The following is a 13,549-nucleotide window of genomic DNA, read 5'->3' as shown; positions in this document are numbered from 1 at the left end:
GGCACAGGGTGCCCAGAGAAGCTGTCCCGCAGCCATGGCTGCCGCCGCCGTGTGAGGCCCGAGGGGCCCGGCCGCGGCTTCCCTCCCCCCCCCGTTCCCCAGCCCCGTCCCGTTCCCCTTCCCCTCCGCTCCCCGCGGCCCCGCTGCTGGGCCGCACAGCCCCGCCCGCGGCATGAAGGCGGCGCCCGGCGGCGCTGAGGGTGAGTGAGGCGCTGGGGCTTCCCGCCGGCCCTGTGAGGAGACGGGGGGGGGGTGGTGGTGGTGTCGGGTGTCTGAGGCACCGATGACGGGCTGGGGCTGAGGGGCCTACACAGGAGGAGGAGGGGGGAGGGCCGTGGGCTTTCTCCGGCTTCCCCCCCCCCCCACCGGGCCTGTGTGGCTTCGTGCTGCGTTGGTGAGGCTGCAGCTGTGATGGGAGCTTCCCTGTGAGGGTGCTGAGGCGCTGGCACAGGGTGCCCAGAGGAGCTGTGGCTGCCCCATCCCTGGCAGTGTTCAAGGCCAGGTTGGACACAGGGGCTTGGAGCAAGCTGCTCCAGTGGAAGGGGTCCCTGCCCGTGGCAGAGGTTGGAGCTGGGTGAGCTTTAAGGTCTCTTCTAACCCAAACTAAGCTGGGGTTCTGTGATCTTGCAGTTCTCTCCCTGTCCCTGTGCTTAACAGGATCTTATCAATGCATAAACACCTTGAGGAGAGCCTAAAGCAGGGGGAGCAGAGCTCCCTTCAGGTGGGAACTATAGGCCATGGGTGCAAGCTGAAAGGTTCCACCTGAGCACCATGAAACACTTTATCACCGGCACAGAGGTGTGATGGAAGCTCCATCCTGAAGCCACCAGGACATGGGACTGGGGAGCCTGTTGTCAGTGGCCAGGAGTCCTCAACTGTGTTAGCTGAACCGGCCAGTGCTTGGTCTTTGGTTAGTCACTGACTCTCTGTCCATTCTTTTCTCTCATCAGAGAGATATTCTTTCCTGTGAGGGTGCTGAGGCACTGGAATGGGTTGCCCAGGGAGGTTGTGAATGCTCCATCCCTGGCAGTGTTCAAGGCCAGGCTAGACAAAGCCTTGGGTGGCATGGTTTAGTGTGAGGTGTCCCTGCCCATGGCAGGGGGGTTGCAACTGGATGATCTTAAGGTCCTTTCCAACCCAAACTATTCTATGATTCTATATTATTCCTAAGAGTGGAGCTTTCTCTAATAGCTTGTAGACCCACGCATTGCAGATGGGAGTCTATGGGATGGGAGAGGTGTTTTGTAAGCGTGAGTTGGTTGAGATTTGTGCCCCCTCCAGTTGCCTGCTGCTGCTTTCAGAGCCGTGCCCTGGCTCTAGAGCAGCACAGAGGAGCCTCCAAGCTTGTGTCTCACACCAGCGTGGGGCAGTGTGTCTGCTCACAGAACCCATCACAACTGGCAGTTGGACCAATATGGTTGAGGTTTTTTGGTGAGGGAAGGGTCTGTGAGGATCTTCAATGTAAACAAGCTGGAGGATTGGATGTGAGAATAGTGATGGGGAATGCAGGAAACAAAGCTTAACCTCACTTCTGTAACAGTGTTTTGTACACTGTTACACTGCCTCAGACCATGTATCTTCATTTTATGGTCCTTGAGGTTTTGACAGCTTGTGATGGAGCCTACATATTGAGCTCATGGGGAGAAATCAGCAGTGAATATGTTTTATGAAATCACATTTAGCTTGAAGGTGGAAAGGCTTTTCATTCCAACTGCTCGGCTGTTTTATTTGTAGCACTTCGAGTGTTGTCTTGTTCTATGTTCTCAAGAGTGCCCTGTCTTACAGAGACGGAGAAGCTGAACAAGATGAGCACCCTCTTGGAAAGACTCCATGCAAAGTACAACCAGAACAGGCCCTGGACAGAAACCATGAAGTTAGTGCGTCAAGTCACGGTGAGAGGTGCTTTCTGGAGCTCCTGGAGTGGCAATGGTGGTGTTGCTTTGTTAGATCTCTTCAAAGGGCTGCCCCTTGCTCTTTGGGGACCTTGGGGTTTGTAAAGCAATTTGCTCCCATTCAGTGATGCTCCAAACTCGGCGCTGGCTTTGGCAAATGAGGGTTTGAAATAGTGGGAGGAAGGAGGAGCAGGAGGCAGGGGAGAGCTACAACAGCAGCTTCTACATGCACTGAGGTGTTAAAAGTGTGCCTGACTCCTTGTTTCTGTGTTGTCTCTCGTGTAACTCTTAGCTTATGCCTATTTAAAAGGTGCTCCAGTCTGTTCTTCCAGATGAGCAAGTTACTTAAAAGCAAATAAATCAATCCCAGGCCTGCTTTTGTTCCCTTCTTCCAAAGCAGATAATGTTCTCCTGCAGGAATCAAAATGCAGCTGTAATTTGGGGAGGAAACTAATCAGCTTTTCATTACCTCAACAAACCTCCCTTGACTGAACTGTGGTGGCAATAACTGCTGCTACTGAGTGAGGCACAAAAAGCTGTTTCTCTTCTCTCTGACCAAGGAAAAGCGCGTTGTGATGAACTCAGGGGGGCACCAGCACCTGGTGAGCTGCTTGGAGACGCTGCAGAAGGCCTTGAAAGGTTGGTGCATCCTGTGCTCAGCAGTGGGAGGCCCCCAAACCAGGAGAGCAGTGAAGTGGCTGCTGGCACATCTCACTGTGTTCCTCCTGTGTGTGTGCTTATGTTTGGGCACCTCCTCTCCGTGCCTATGGAGACTGTCTGTGGTGCTTCTGTTGTGAAAGGAGAAAACTTGTGAGTGGGAAGTACTAAAACGTGGAATGGTGAAAGGAATGGCTTTATTTCCCTTTTTTGCACCTGTATGAGAGTTTGAACTTGCTCTTTACATCAGCCTGGCCACTCTTCTGAAAACAGACCTCAGTTCCACTGGGGGAATAAAATCCCTTCTCTCCTTGCAGTTCTGGGAACGTTTGGTTCTCTCTGTTCAAGCTGTTCTGCCTGTGTTTTGAGTGCAGCTCATGTTGCACACGTGAAGGTGTGAGCAGATGTGGGAGGGAGGAACTGGTTGAGGTTGGGTTTAATGCTGATGTCTCATTCCTGGGGAGGTGTTGAATCGTTTCACTAAGCCTTGTTTTCTGCTCTCCCCATCTAGTATCTTCTCTGCCTGCCATGACAGATCGCCTGGAGTCTATAGCTAGACAAAATGGGTAGGTCTTCTCCTTTAGTTGACAGCAAAGGCTTTCCCTGTTCCTCTGCACCCATCATGCTCTCACTGCTGCTTTGGTTGGGTTTTGTGTGCATCTCATGGCAATTTTTGTTTTGTTTCCTATGGAAGGCTGGGATCTCACCTTAGTGCCAATGGCACTGAATGTTACATCACTTCAGACATGTTCTATGTGGAAGTCCAGTTAGATCCTACAGGGCTGCTGTGTGATGTCAAGGTGGCTCACCATGGAGAAAACCCTGTGGTATGTATCACTGACCAAGGTGAGGGTGATGTCTGTGTGGTTTTGACTCCCTTTGCTTTGAGCACAGGAAATGGATTATATTTAATGTTTCCCTGCACCTACCTTACACCTTTACTGCTTGTTCTAGTGGCAAGGAAAATCCTCCATGGAGTTATTCCTGTGGGTTAGCCTGGTTGATGTATGTGTGTGGAACCAGTTTACTGCTGGTCTTTCTTTCCCTCTGACTGGTTTTACAGCTGACAAAATCAGCTGTGGACATTTTCACTGTGTTTCTGGAAGCAGGATAAGGAAAATAAGCTTAGAAAACTGAGATCTGCAGATGGGAAGTACAAAAATGTGGCATGCTGAAAGGAAATTATTTTCCTCCTGTACACGGAGGAGAGTTTGAATTTGATGCTTGTATTGTCCACTCTTCTGAGAACAGAGCAGTTTTTAGTACCTCTGTATAGAAGATTACTGTTTTCAACTGAAAGCTTCATGATTTCAAAAGTTTATTTCAAATGAGTTGTTTAAGCAGAAAGAGAAGTGCTTAAATCTGTCCCAGAGGAGCTGAGGGACAGAGCTGGAGCTGGAGCAGTGTGGAGTTGTGAGCACTGGGTTGCTGCTCAGGAAAAGCTGCTGCTCAGGAATGTTCCTGTGCTGATGTTTTGCAGTTGCTGTGCTGCACAGGGACTGAAATCACTGTGCTGACACTGATCTCATTCTGTCTTCTTCCCTTTCCAGAGCTGTCCAGAACTGGTGCAACATCTGAGGTGAGCATCAAGAGTTTGTTGCGTTTTTGGCAGCCTCTCTTTGCAGTAGTAATCCCACGCTGGTTTAGGTCTGGAAACGCAAAATGTTTCCTTCCCCACAAAGTCTCTCTGTGCCTTCAGGGGGTTTTCTGGCTTTGGTTCACCTCCTTCTGATCCTGAGTGCTGTGCCCAGTATCTTCAAAGCCACAGGGCAACATTAACCAGACTCAGTAAAGCTGGACCATGCTGAGAATATATTTTGTAGCTTCCATGTAGCAAAAGTGTCTTCTGAAGTGACTTAGTGTCTGTATTAATGTAACCTTTTAAAACAAACCCTTGTGTGTTACAAGTTTGAATACATCTTAACTTTGCCTTTCAGAGAGAAGAACTTTGATGAGTTTTCTAAGCATCTGAGAGGACTGGTGAACCTGTATAAGCTGCCAGGAGACAAGTAAGTCTAGGATGTATTTATTTACTGCCACATATATAAAATAAATGGGCAAGTTTTGCTTCTGGGCTTAAATATTCATTGTGTGTGAGCCCCCTGACCTCCCTACCACAGCTTGCACTTGTGCAGTGGGTAGGGAGGGTTTCATGTGAGGTGGAGCTGCAGAGTGACAAGTGATCCAAGTCTAAAGGCTCAGGCTGATGGCAAGGCCTTCTTTGCACAGTTCCTTTCCTTTGTTCTGACATTGTTTTGTTGTTTTTTTTCTCCCCAGCAAACTGAAAACTAAAATGTACTTGGCTCTGCAGTCCTTAGAGCTGGATCTCTCAAAAATGGCAGGGATGTACTGGTAAGGACCTCTGTGTGGTTTGGGGTTTGTTGTTGGTTTGGGTTTTCTTACTAACACTGCATCACACGGGCTGATTCTGATTGTGCCACATCCTGCTTATGTGGGAAGTGTCCCATCAGTGCCTGTCTAGTCTGTCATTGCTGCTAAGAAGATGCTGAGGCTATAGAGGGCCTGTGGGAGCAAGGGAATGAGAAAGAGAGAAAAAGTGCTTAGAGCTTTTTAGCAATTCCTTCTTAACTGCAGAACTTGATTGCAAGAAAGTCTAAAAGGCAAAAAATGAAGTTTGAAGCTGGCTGGATTAGTGGTAACACAGTTTACAGTAAGAAACTGAGAACCATTTGACCCTCTTATACTGCTGTAGAGCCTGGGCAAACAGCCGTGCTGTGAAGTTTAAGGTTAGTGGGACTGGAGTTTGGTTTCAGGTATGGCTCTGGCTTGTTACAGACTTGTGGTCGTCTTTCTTGCAGGCAAGCCACCAATGCCAACCCCTTGGACAAGATTCTCCATGGCAGCGTTGGCTATCTCACCCCCAGGAGCGGAGGTACCTCTGAGTAGTGCTTATAAAAGGAAAGAATTAAACTTACTTTGTTCAGAAGTCCCCTTTATGGACTTTGGTTTCACCTGAACTGCTGGAAATTAATGGGCCATGCCAAGCAAAGAGGGACAGGGTTGACAGGGTTGAGTGTTTGTGACTCCCACGTCATGCAGAGGTCCAGCTTTGCTTTACAAAGCCACGCAGATGGACACGTGTGGGTCTGCCAGCAGAGCACAGCTCTTCAAGGTCACAGCTCTGCTCAGTGTGTGCTGTGGCTCAGTGTGAATGCTGTGTGGCTGTGGGGGTTAATAGTGCTCGGGGTGACTTGTACCCCCAAGTTCAGCAGCTTCTCTCCCACAGGTCTCCTGATGAACCTCAAATATTACGTCTCACCCTACGATTTGTTTGAAGATGGCTCTGGAGCCCCTGTTATTTTACATGAGAACAACGGTAGGTCAGCTTCAGTGAGGGCTACTGCTGCTTGGAGGAGAAAAGAAGACAACTCTAGCAGTCTCACTGCCCTCTGCTGTCACCCTGTCACACAGGACAGTCATGGGTTGACTTGCAGAGGACATGGGTTCAATAAGCCTGTGTGGAAATGCTGGTGACCATCTTCTCGTGGGTGTTCTGGAGTTCAAACTAGACTGCTACCAAAGGGGATGGGGTGCACATAGAGCCTTTTTCCTTAGGGTGAACTTCATCCTTAACATGGATTCTGTTTTGTTGTGTTTCTGCCATCTTACTAGAAGGTGAAGTTCTATGCATGGACATGGATATCTGTGTCTCACTAAAATGACAAAACCAAGCAGCTATTCAAGCTGAGGCTGCTCTTGGGAGAGGAGAGGGTGAAAGTGTCCGAAATCATGATTTGTTTTGCATTGTAAAGAACATACTGCAAACTTACAAATGTATTTGGAGTCTCTTTTAAGAATGATGCAATTGGTTCACCTTGCAAGAGAAAAACAGAACATTAGGGAGTAAAAGTAGTTTGGCTGTAGGTCAGTTTAGTGATAAAGTGAATGCTGGAAGCTGCCTGGTGGAGGAAGTAAGGTATTTCAAGGGGGGAATGGCCTTAACCTGCCCGAGGGGAGACTGAGATGAGCTCTTAGGCAGAAGCTCTTCCCTGGGAGGGTGCTGAGGCGCTGGCACAGGGTGCCCAGAGAAGCTGTGGCTGCCCCATCCCTGGCAGTGTTCAAGGCCAGGTTGGACACAGGGGCTTGGAGCAAGCTGCTCTAGTGGAAGGTGTCCCTGCCCGTGGCAGGGGGTTGGGACTGGATGAACTTTAAGGTCCCTTCCAACCCAAACCACTGTGTGACTCCATGATTTCCACGCAGTGATGTTTCTCACATAAAGCTGCTCTGGGTTTAACGTTGTGTTTGTTTCTTGCTCCCTCTCGCAGTCCCTCGCTCGCTGGGGATGAACGTGTCGGTCACCATTGAGGGCACCATGGCCATGTACAAACTTCCAATCGCCCCACTCATCATGGGCTCCCATCCAGTTGACAGCAAAGGGTAAGCAAAGGACACAGTGCTCAGCACCCTGGTTTGGGTGCACGTTCAACACTCAGGCCCCTGTTGGAGTCAGAGGGGGAGATGGCTGTGTGATGTCAGTGCATCATGGCACTGTCTTTAGCCAAGAAATCCCTATTTCAGGCATGTGACATGCTTTTGAGGAGTACTTTACTTGGTAAGAAGGTCTAACAGCCTGCTTGGGTTGGAGCAAACAGGAAATTGGCTGGGTGGTGTTGGCAGCAGAAGCCACAGCCATGCCCTGTGTCTGATAAGGTCCTGTGTTAACCACTCTTTCAGAACTCCGTCGTTCTCGTCCATCACTAGTGCCAACAGTGTGGATCTACCAGCTTGTTTCTTCCTGAAATTCCCACGTCCCATCCCAGTGTCTCGAGCTTTCATTCAGAAGCTTCAGGGCTGCACAGGTGGGTGGCAGATCTGTCTCATAGCTGCTCCTCAGCTTTTTATTCATAAACTGCTGCTTGTTTTGAACGTGTGACAGAAAAATTGCTCGAGTTTTTGTGCTGTTGTCAGGAAAACCTGGATAGGTTTCCTCTGTGGTAACACCTTCAGTGGCCCACCTTCTCCTTCTGGCTCCCTGGTGCTATCATTCTGTGCCATCTTGTGCCCTCAGGTATTCCTTTGTTCGACACACCACCAACATTTGTGCCCTTGTATGAGCTGATCACGCAGTTTGAGTTATCCAAGGAGGCTGATCCAGTACCTTTAAACCACAACATGCACTTCTATGCAGTAAGTATCTTGTTACAAGCAAGCACTGGAGTTCAGATACAGACCACAGTAATTAGAATTATAGAATCCCAGCCTGGTTTGGGTTGGAAGGGACCTTAAAGCTCATCCAGTCCCAACCCCTGCCACGGGCAGGGACCCCTTCCACTGGAGCAGCTTGCTCCAAGCCCCTGTGTCCAACCTGGCCTTGAACACTGCCAGGGATGGGGCAGCCACAGCTTCTCTGGGCACCCTGTGCCAGCGCCTCAGCACCCTCACAGGGAAGAAGAGCTTCTGCCTAAGAGCTCATCTCAGTCTCCTGTTAGAAGCAGGAGAAATCCTAGTTCTTAAATTGGTGGATCCCTTGTTAACTTCAAAGGGTTTCTCTCTACATCTCAAGGGCTGCTGCACTGTATGAAAGCGGTTTAGTGGGGACAATGAGTACTGTTCAGCTCTGATACTTCTGAGGAGCCAAAAAACGTGTTTTGCTTGTTCAGATTGGAAGGCTGTGTCTTCCTTGTTACTCATTTCACCCGGAAAGGTGGCTTTGATGTCCCTTCCATCTGGGGCTTGCTTTTCCTTCCTGGAGGTCTGTTACTGCCTTGTACTCAGCAGGAGTTGGAGTAAAGCAGGAATTGTTTGTCAGGCTCTTCCAGGACAGCAGCACTGTTACTTTCTGAACAAAGATGCTCCTCTCCCAGATGGAAGAAGCCTCCAAGGAACTCTGATCAGTAAAATCGCCTTCCAGCACCCAGGCCGGGTCCCACTCATCCTCAGCCTCATCCGGCACCAGGTGGCCTATAACACCCTCATCGGCAGCTGCGTCAAGAGGACAGTGCTGAAGGAAGGTGGGTGCAGCAGGTGGGGATGGGGAACCCTGGGTGATGGGCCCAGGAAATGAGGTCTGTGCTTTCCTTTTCCCTCTGCTTTTCCCTTTCTTTCTATATGGGAGCATCGAGCTGGTGACTCTGGTTCATGCTCTGTGTTCCTTAGTTGAACAGCTCCCATGTCCCCGTGTCTTTCAGATTCCCCTGGGATCCTGCAGTTTGAAGTCTGCCCACTCTCTGACTCCTGTTTCAGTGTCTCCTTTCAGCATCCCGTGAATGACTCCCTGGTCTGTGGTAAGTGGAATCAGGAGGAGCCAGGAGTGTGTTTATGGGAAGGGTGGCAAAGTTCCCTTCCACTGCAACCAGGAGTTTGATCCCTTCCAACCTCCTCCTCTCTTGTAGTGGTAATGGATGTGCAGGACTCCACTCATGTGAACTGTAAGCTCTACAAGGGGCTGTCTGATGCTCTGATCTGTACAGATGATTTCATTGCCAAGGTTGTGCAAAGGTAAGCCAAGGGTTTCTGTGCCACCAGGAACTCCAGCTCATACAATGTACTCTGTGTCAATCTCATGTTTACCCCGATGGGTTTGGAGCTGTCCTGTGTGGGGGTGAGTCTTGGGAGTGGTTGTTTGGATGAGAGGAAAGCTGGAGCCCTATTGAAAACCCCATTCCAGGCATTCAGCTGTAGCTTCTTGTATTTGAATTCATGTCCAGGTGCCTTCTCGTGGGGGTGGCTGCTTTCTGAGTCTTAGAAGACGTGGAATAGCTCCCAGCAGTTTGTCTTTACACAGACCTTTCACCAGGGTTCCTCCACTGTTCAGAGCACAGCAGAATGGGAGCAGGGCACTGCACAGGCCTTTGCAGTGAGAATAGCTGCTTCTGCTTGCAGAACATTAGAGGCTCAGCTCTCTCAGCCTGGCTCCAGAGCAGAGCTGCTCCGGTCCTCGCAGCATCTCCGTGGCCTCCTCTGGGCTCGCTCCAACAGCTCCATGTCCCTCTTGTGCTGTTGCCTCAGAACTGGACACAGCACTGCAGGGGGATCTCCCCAGAGCAGAGCAGAATAGAGAGGGAGAATCAAGTTGTGATAAGGTCTTGTTGACCATGGCCATTGGGCAGCAGAGCACACACTGACCCCTTTGTGTTGTGTCTTGCAGGTGTATGTCCATCCCTGTCACCATGAGAGCAATCCGGAGGAAAGCAGAAACCATTCAGGCTGACACACCAGCCTTATCCCTCATTGCAGAGACAGTCGAAGATATGGTGAAGAAAAACCTCCCCCCAGCCAGCAGCCCGGGGTATGGCATGACCACAGGCACCAACCCCCTGAGTGGTACCACTACCCCAACCAACACTTTTCCTGGGGGGCCCATCACTACTTTGTTTAACATGAGCATAAGCATGAAAGAGAGGCATGACTCGGTGGGGAGCCATGGGGAGGACTTCAGCAAAGTGTCTCAGAACCCAATTCTCACCAGTTTATTGCAGATCACAGGCAATGTGGGCTCAGCCCTTGGCTCAAGCCCAACCCCTCCCCACCACACACCACCACCAGTATCCTCCCCAGCAAGCAACACCAAGAACCACCCCATGCTCATGAACCTTCTGAAGGAGAATCCCCCTCAGGATTTCTCCAGCCTCTATGGGAGCAGCCCTCTGGAAAGGCAGAACTCTTCCTCTGGCTCCCCCCGGATGGAAATTCCTGGGGGGAATAAGCAGAAGAAAAAAAAGTCCCGCGTGCCAGCCGACAAACCCAAGCACCAGACTGAGGATGACTTCCAGAGGGAGCTCTTCTCAATGGATGTTGACTCCCAGAACCCCATTTTTGATGTCAACATGACTGCAGATACTCTGGACACCCCTCACATTACTCCAGCCCCCAGCCAGTGCAGCACTCCTCCTGCTACGTACCCCCAGCCCATCCCTCACACGCAGCCCAGCATTCAGAGGATGGTTCGGCTCTCCAGCTCGGACAGCATCGGTGCCGACGTCACCGACATCCTCTCGGACATAGCAGAGGAGGCTTCCAAGCTCCCCCCCACCACTGAGGACTGTCCACCCATTGGTACTCCAGTGAGGGACTCTTCCAGTTCAGGCCATTCCCAGAGTGCCCTCTTTGACCCAGATGTGTTTCAGAGCAACGCCAGCGAGAACCCCTACACGGACCCTGCGGACCTGATCGCGGACGCTGCCGTCAGCCCCAACAGTGATTCCTCCAACCATTTCTTTCCCGATGGTGTAGATTTCAACCCTGACTTGCTCAACAGTCAGAGTCAGAGCGGCTTCGGGGAGGAATACTTTGATGAGAGCAGCCAGAGTGGAGACACGGATGATTTCAAGGGTTATGCATCCCAGGCTCTTACTACTTTGGGGGTGCAAGTGTTGGGGGGCGATGGGGGGGACAATAAATTCAAGGGGAGCACTCAGTCTGACACGGTAGACTTCAGTATTATTGCAGCTGCAAGCAAAGCACTGGGGTCCTCGGACATCATGGAGCACCACAGCGGAGGGCAGAGCCCTCTGCTGAACACAGGGGATTTAGGGAAAGAGAAGTCTCAGAAACGGGTAAAGGAAGGCAATGGCTCTGGAAGTAACATGGCAGGAGCCGGGATAGACGGGAAGCCTGGGAAGCGGAGCCGGACGCCCTCCAGTGATGGCAAAAGTAAAGAGAAACTTCCCAAGCGGAAGAAGCAGGAGACAGATGGGAAATCCCCATCTCACAGTTCATCCAACAGGCCTTTCACCCCACCAGCAAGCACAGGTGGGTCCAAATCTCCTGGGAGCTCGGGCAGATCTCAGACTCCTCCTGGTGTAGCTACTCCTCCTATCCCCAAAATCACCATTCAGATCCCAAAAGGAACAGTGACTGTTGGCAAACCGTCTTCGCACGGCCAGTACACAAGCAGTGGCTCCGTCGCCTCCTCCAGCGGCAAAAGCCATCACAGCCATTCTTCCTCCTCCTCCTCTTCTTCCTCCTCTTCAACCTCAGGCAAGATGAAAAGCAGCAAATCGGAAGGGTCTTCAGGCTCCAAGATGAGCAGCAGCCTCTACTCGGGCCAAGGCAGCTCGAGTTCAGGGCAGTCCAAAAGCTCAGCCCAGTCAGTGGGAAAACCGGGATCCTCCCCCATCACCAAACACGGCCTCAGTAGCGGCTCTGGGAGCACCAAGATGAAACCTCAAGGGAAGCCATCGTCACTTATGAACCCGTCCATGAGTAAACCAAACATCTCCCCATCTCATTCGAGACCCTCGGGAGGTTCCGAGAAGCTCGCTTCTCCCATGAAACCGGTCCCAGGTACTCCGCCATCATCTAAAGCGAAGTCACCGATCAGTTCAGGGTCTGGAGGCTCCCACATGGCTGGGACTGGCTCAAGCTCAAGTATGAAGTCGTCTTCAGGAATGGGATCCTCTGGGTCGATGTCTCAGAAACCACCTCCTTCATCGAATTCCTCGACGGCGTCCTCATCTTCCTTTTCATCCAGTGGGTCTTCCATGTCTTCGTCTCAAAACCAGCATGGAAGCTCCAAAGGCAAGTCTCCAAGCAGAAACAAGAAGCCATCTCTGACTGCAGTCATAGACAAGCTTAAACACGGGGTTGTCACTAGCGGGCCTGGTGGAGATGACCCAATGGATGGACAAATGGGGCCAAGTTCCAATTCCTCAAGCCATACGATGTCCTCCAAACACAACATGTCTGGAGGGGAATTCCAGGGCAAACGTGAGAAGAGTGACAAAGAGAAATCTAAAGTCTCTGTTTCTGGGGGATCTGTTGACTCTTCCAAGAAAACTTCGGATTCCAAAAGCGTTGGAAGCACCGGCGTGGCCAAAATCATCATCAGCAAACACGATGGTGGTTCCCCCAGCATTAAAGCCAAAGTCACTTTGCAGAAACCTGGGGAAGGAGGTGGGGACAGCCTCAGGCCTCAGATGGCTTCTTCCAAAAGCTATGGGTCCCCTCTCATCAGCGGCTCGACCCCAAAGCACGAGCGCTGCTCTCCCAGCCACAGCAAGTCGCCTGCATACACTCCCCAGAACATCGACAGCGAGAGCGAGTCGGGCTCCTCCATAGCAGAGAAATCCTACCAGAACAGCCCCAGCTCCGACGATGGCATCCGGCCCTTACCCGAGTACAGCGCCGAGAAACACAAGAAGCATAAAAAAGAGAAGAAGAAAGTGAAGGACAAAGACCGGGACAGGGAGCGGGAGCGGGAGAAGGACAGGGACAAGAAGAAGTCGCACAGCCTGAAGCCAGAGAGCTGGTCCAAGTCGCCCATCTCAGCTGAGCAGCCTCTGGCCATGGGCAGCAGCTCCATCCTTGCTTCCGAGCGTCCGCCCCGTGCCAGCCCCGAGTTCCTCATCGGGGAGGAGGACGATGATCTGATGGATGTGGCTCTGATTGGTAACTAATATCCCTAATGCCTGGAAGAAATGAGCTCTTGCAGGCTCTGCAGGTTCCACATCCCCCTGCAAACCTGCTGCGCTGCTCAACAGGCTGTGTGTGAAAAGGGGGGAACAAAAAGTATTCCCAAGGATCTCCAAAGACAAAGGAAAGCGCCAGTGCCAGCAGCTCCCTCGGGATCCAGGTCCTGACTGTGGCCTTCACCCTGCTGGCGCTTACACTTGGCTTTAATAAGTATTAACAACCCCGTTAGAGTTCAATGGGTGTGAAGCAAAGTGCATGGGAACAGACCCCAGAGTGGTGCAAGCGGAATCGGGCTGTTCTGAGTCCCTCTTCCCCTCATCCCACTTGGAATCAAGTTGCTTTTGTATCAAGGAAGTTTGATGTTAGGGCTGGATTTTTAAAGGGTGATTGGAAGGAAAAGAAAACAATAAGGTCTGATATGATTCTTGTGGCATTTCTTCATTCAATGCCCAAGCCAGTGTGGGGCTGAGCAACTTCAGCTTCCCCGGATCTGAATCCTGCTCTGTGCTCTGGTGGACTGCAGGATTCAATTCCCAGCCTGGTGATGAAGGATTGCTGTCTGTGTTGGACTTCCCTGCTGGTTTAGCGATTTATTCAGGTGCCAGGATGCCTCAGTTCTACTGGTG

The 13,549-nt window shown here is 51.2% G+C and overlaps 1 protein-coding gene across 1 annotated transcript; it reads left to right on the top strand.

The window, feature by feature from the left end:
- The first annotated feature begins 140 nt into the window (after window positions 1-140).
- MED1 (mediator complex subunit 1) lies at window positions 141-13,171 on the top strand. The gene is made up of 17 exons (XM_057402515.1): window positions 141-200; window positions 1,786-1,892; window positions 2,453-2,531; window positions 3,061-3,115; window positions 3,244-3,376; window positions 4,100-4,128; window positions 4,487-4,558; window positions 4,827-4,901; window positions 5,369-5,442; window positions 5,797-5,886; window positions 6,836-6,947; window positions 7,245-7,369; window positions 7,579-7,697; window positions 8,320-8,521; window positions 8,699-8,794; window positions 8,903-9,008; window positions 9,658-13,171. The coding sequence occupies exons 1-17, from the start codon at window positions 173-175 to the stop codon at window positions 12,905-12,907; spliced, it is 4,752 nt and encodes a 1,583-aa protein (XP_057258498.1). The 5' UTR covers window positions 141-172; the 3' UTR covers window positions 12,908-13,171.
- Window positions 13,172-13,549: the final 378 nt, after the last annotated feature.

Source organism: Pezoporus wallicus, unplaced genomic scaffold (genome assembly GCF_028554395.1).
Source record: "Pezoporus wallicus isolate ANWC-B61680 ecotype Strahan unplaced genomic scaffold, APGP_CSIRO_Pwel_v1 contig_13387, whole genome shotgun sequence".
NCBI lineage: Eukaryota > Metazoa > Chordata > Aves > Psittaciformes > Psittacidae > Pezoporus > Pezoporus wallicus.
The sequence above is the reverse complement of the archived record's forward strand: the minus strand, read 5'-3'. Positions and strand labels throughout refer to the sequence as shown.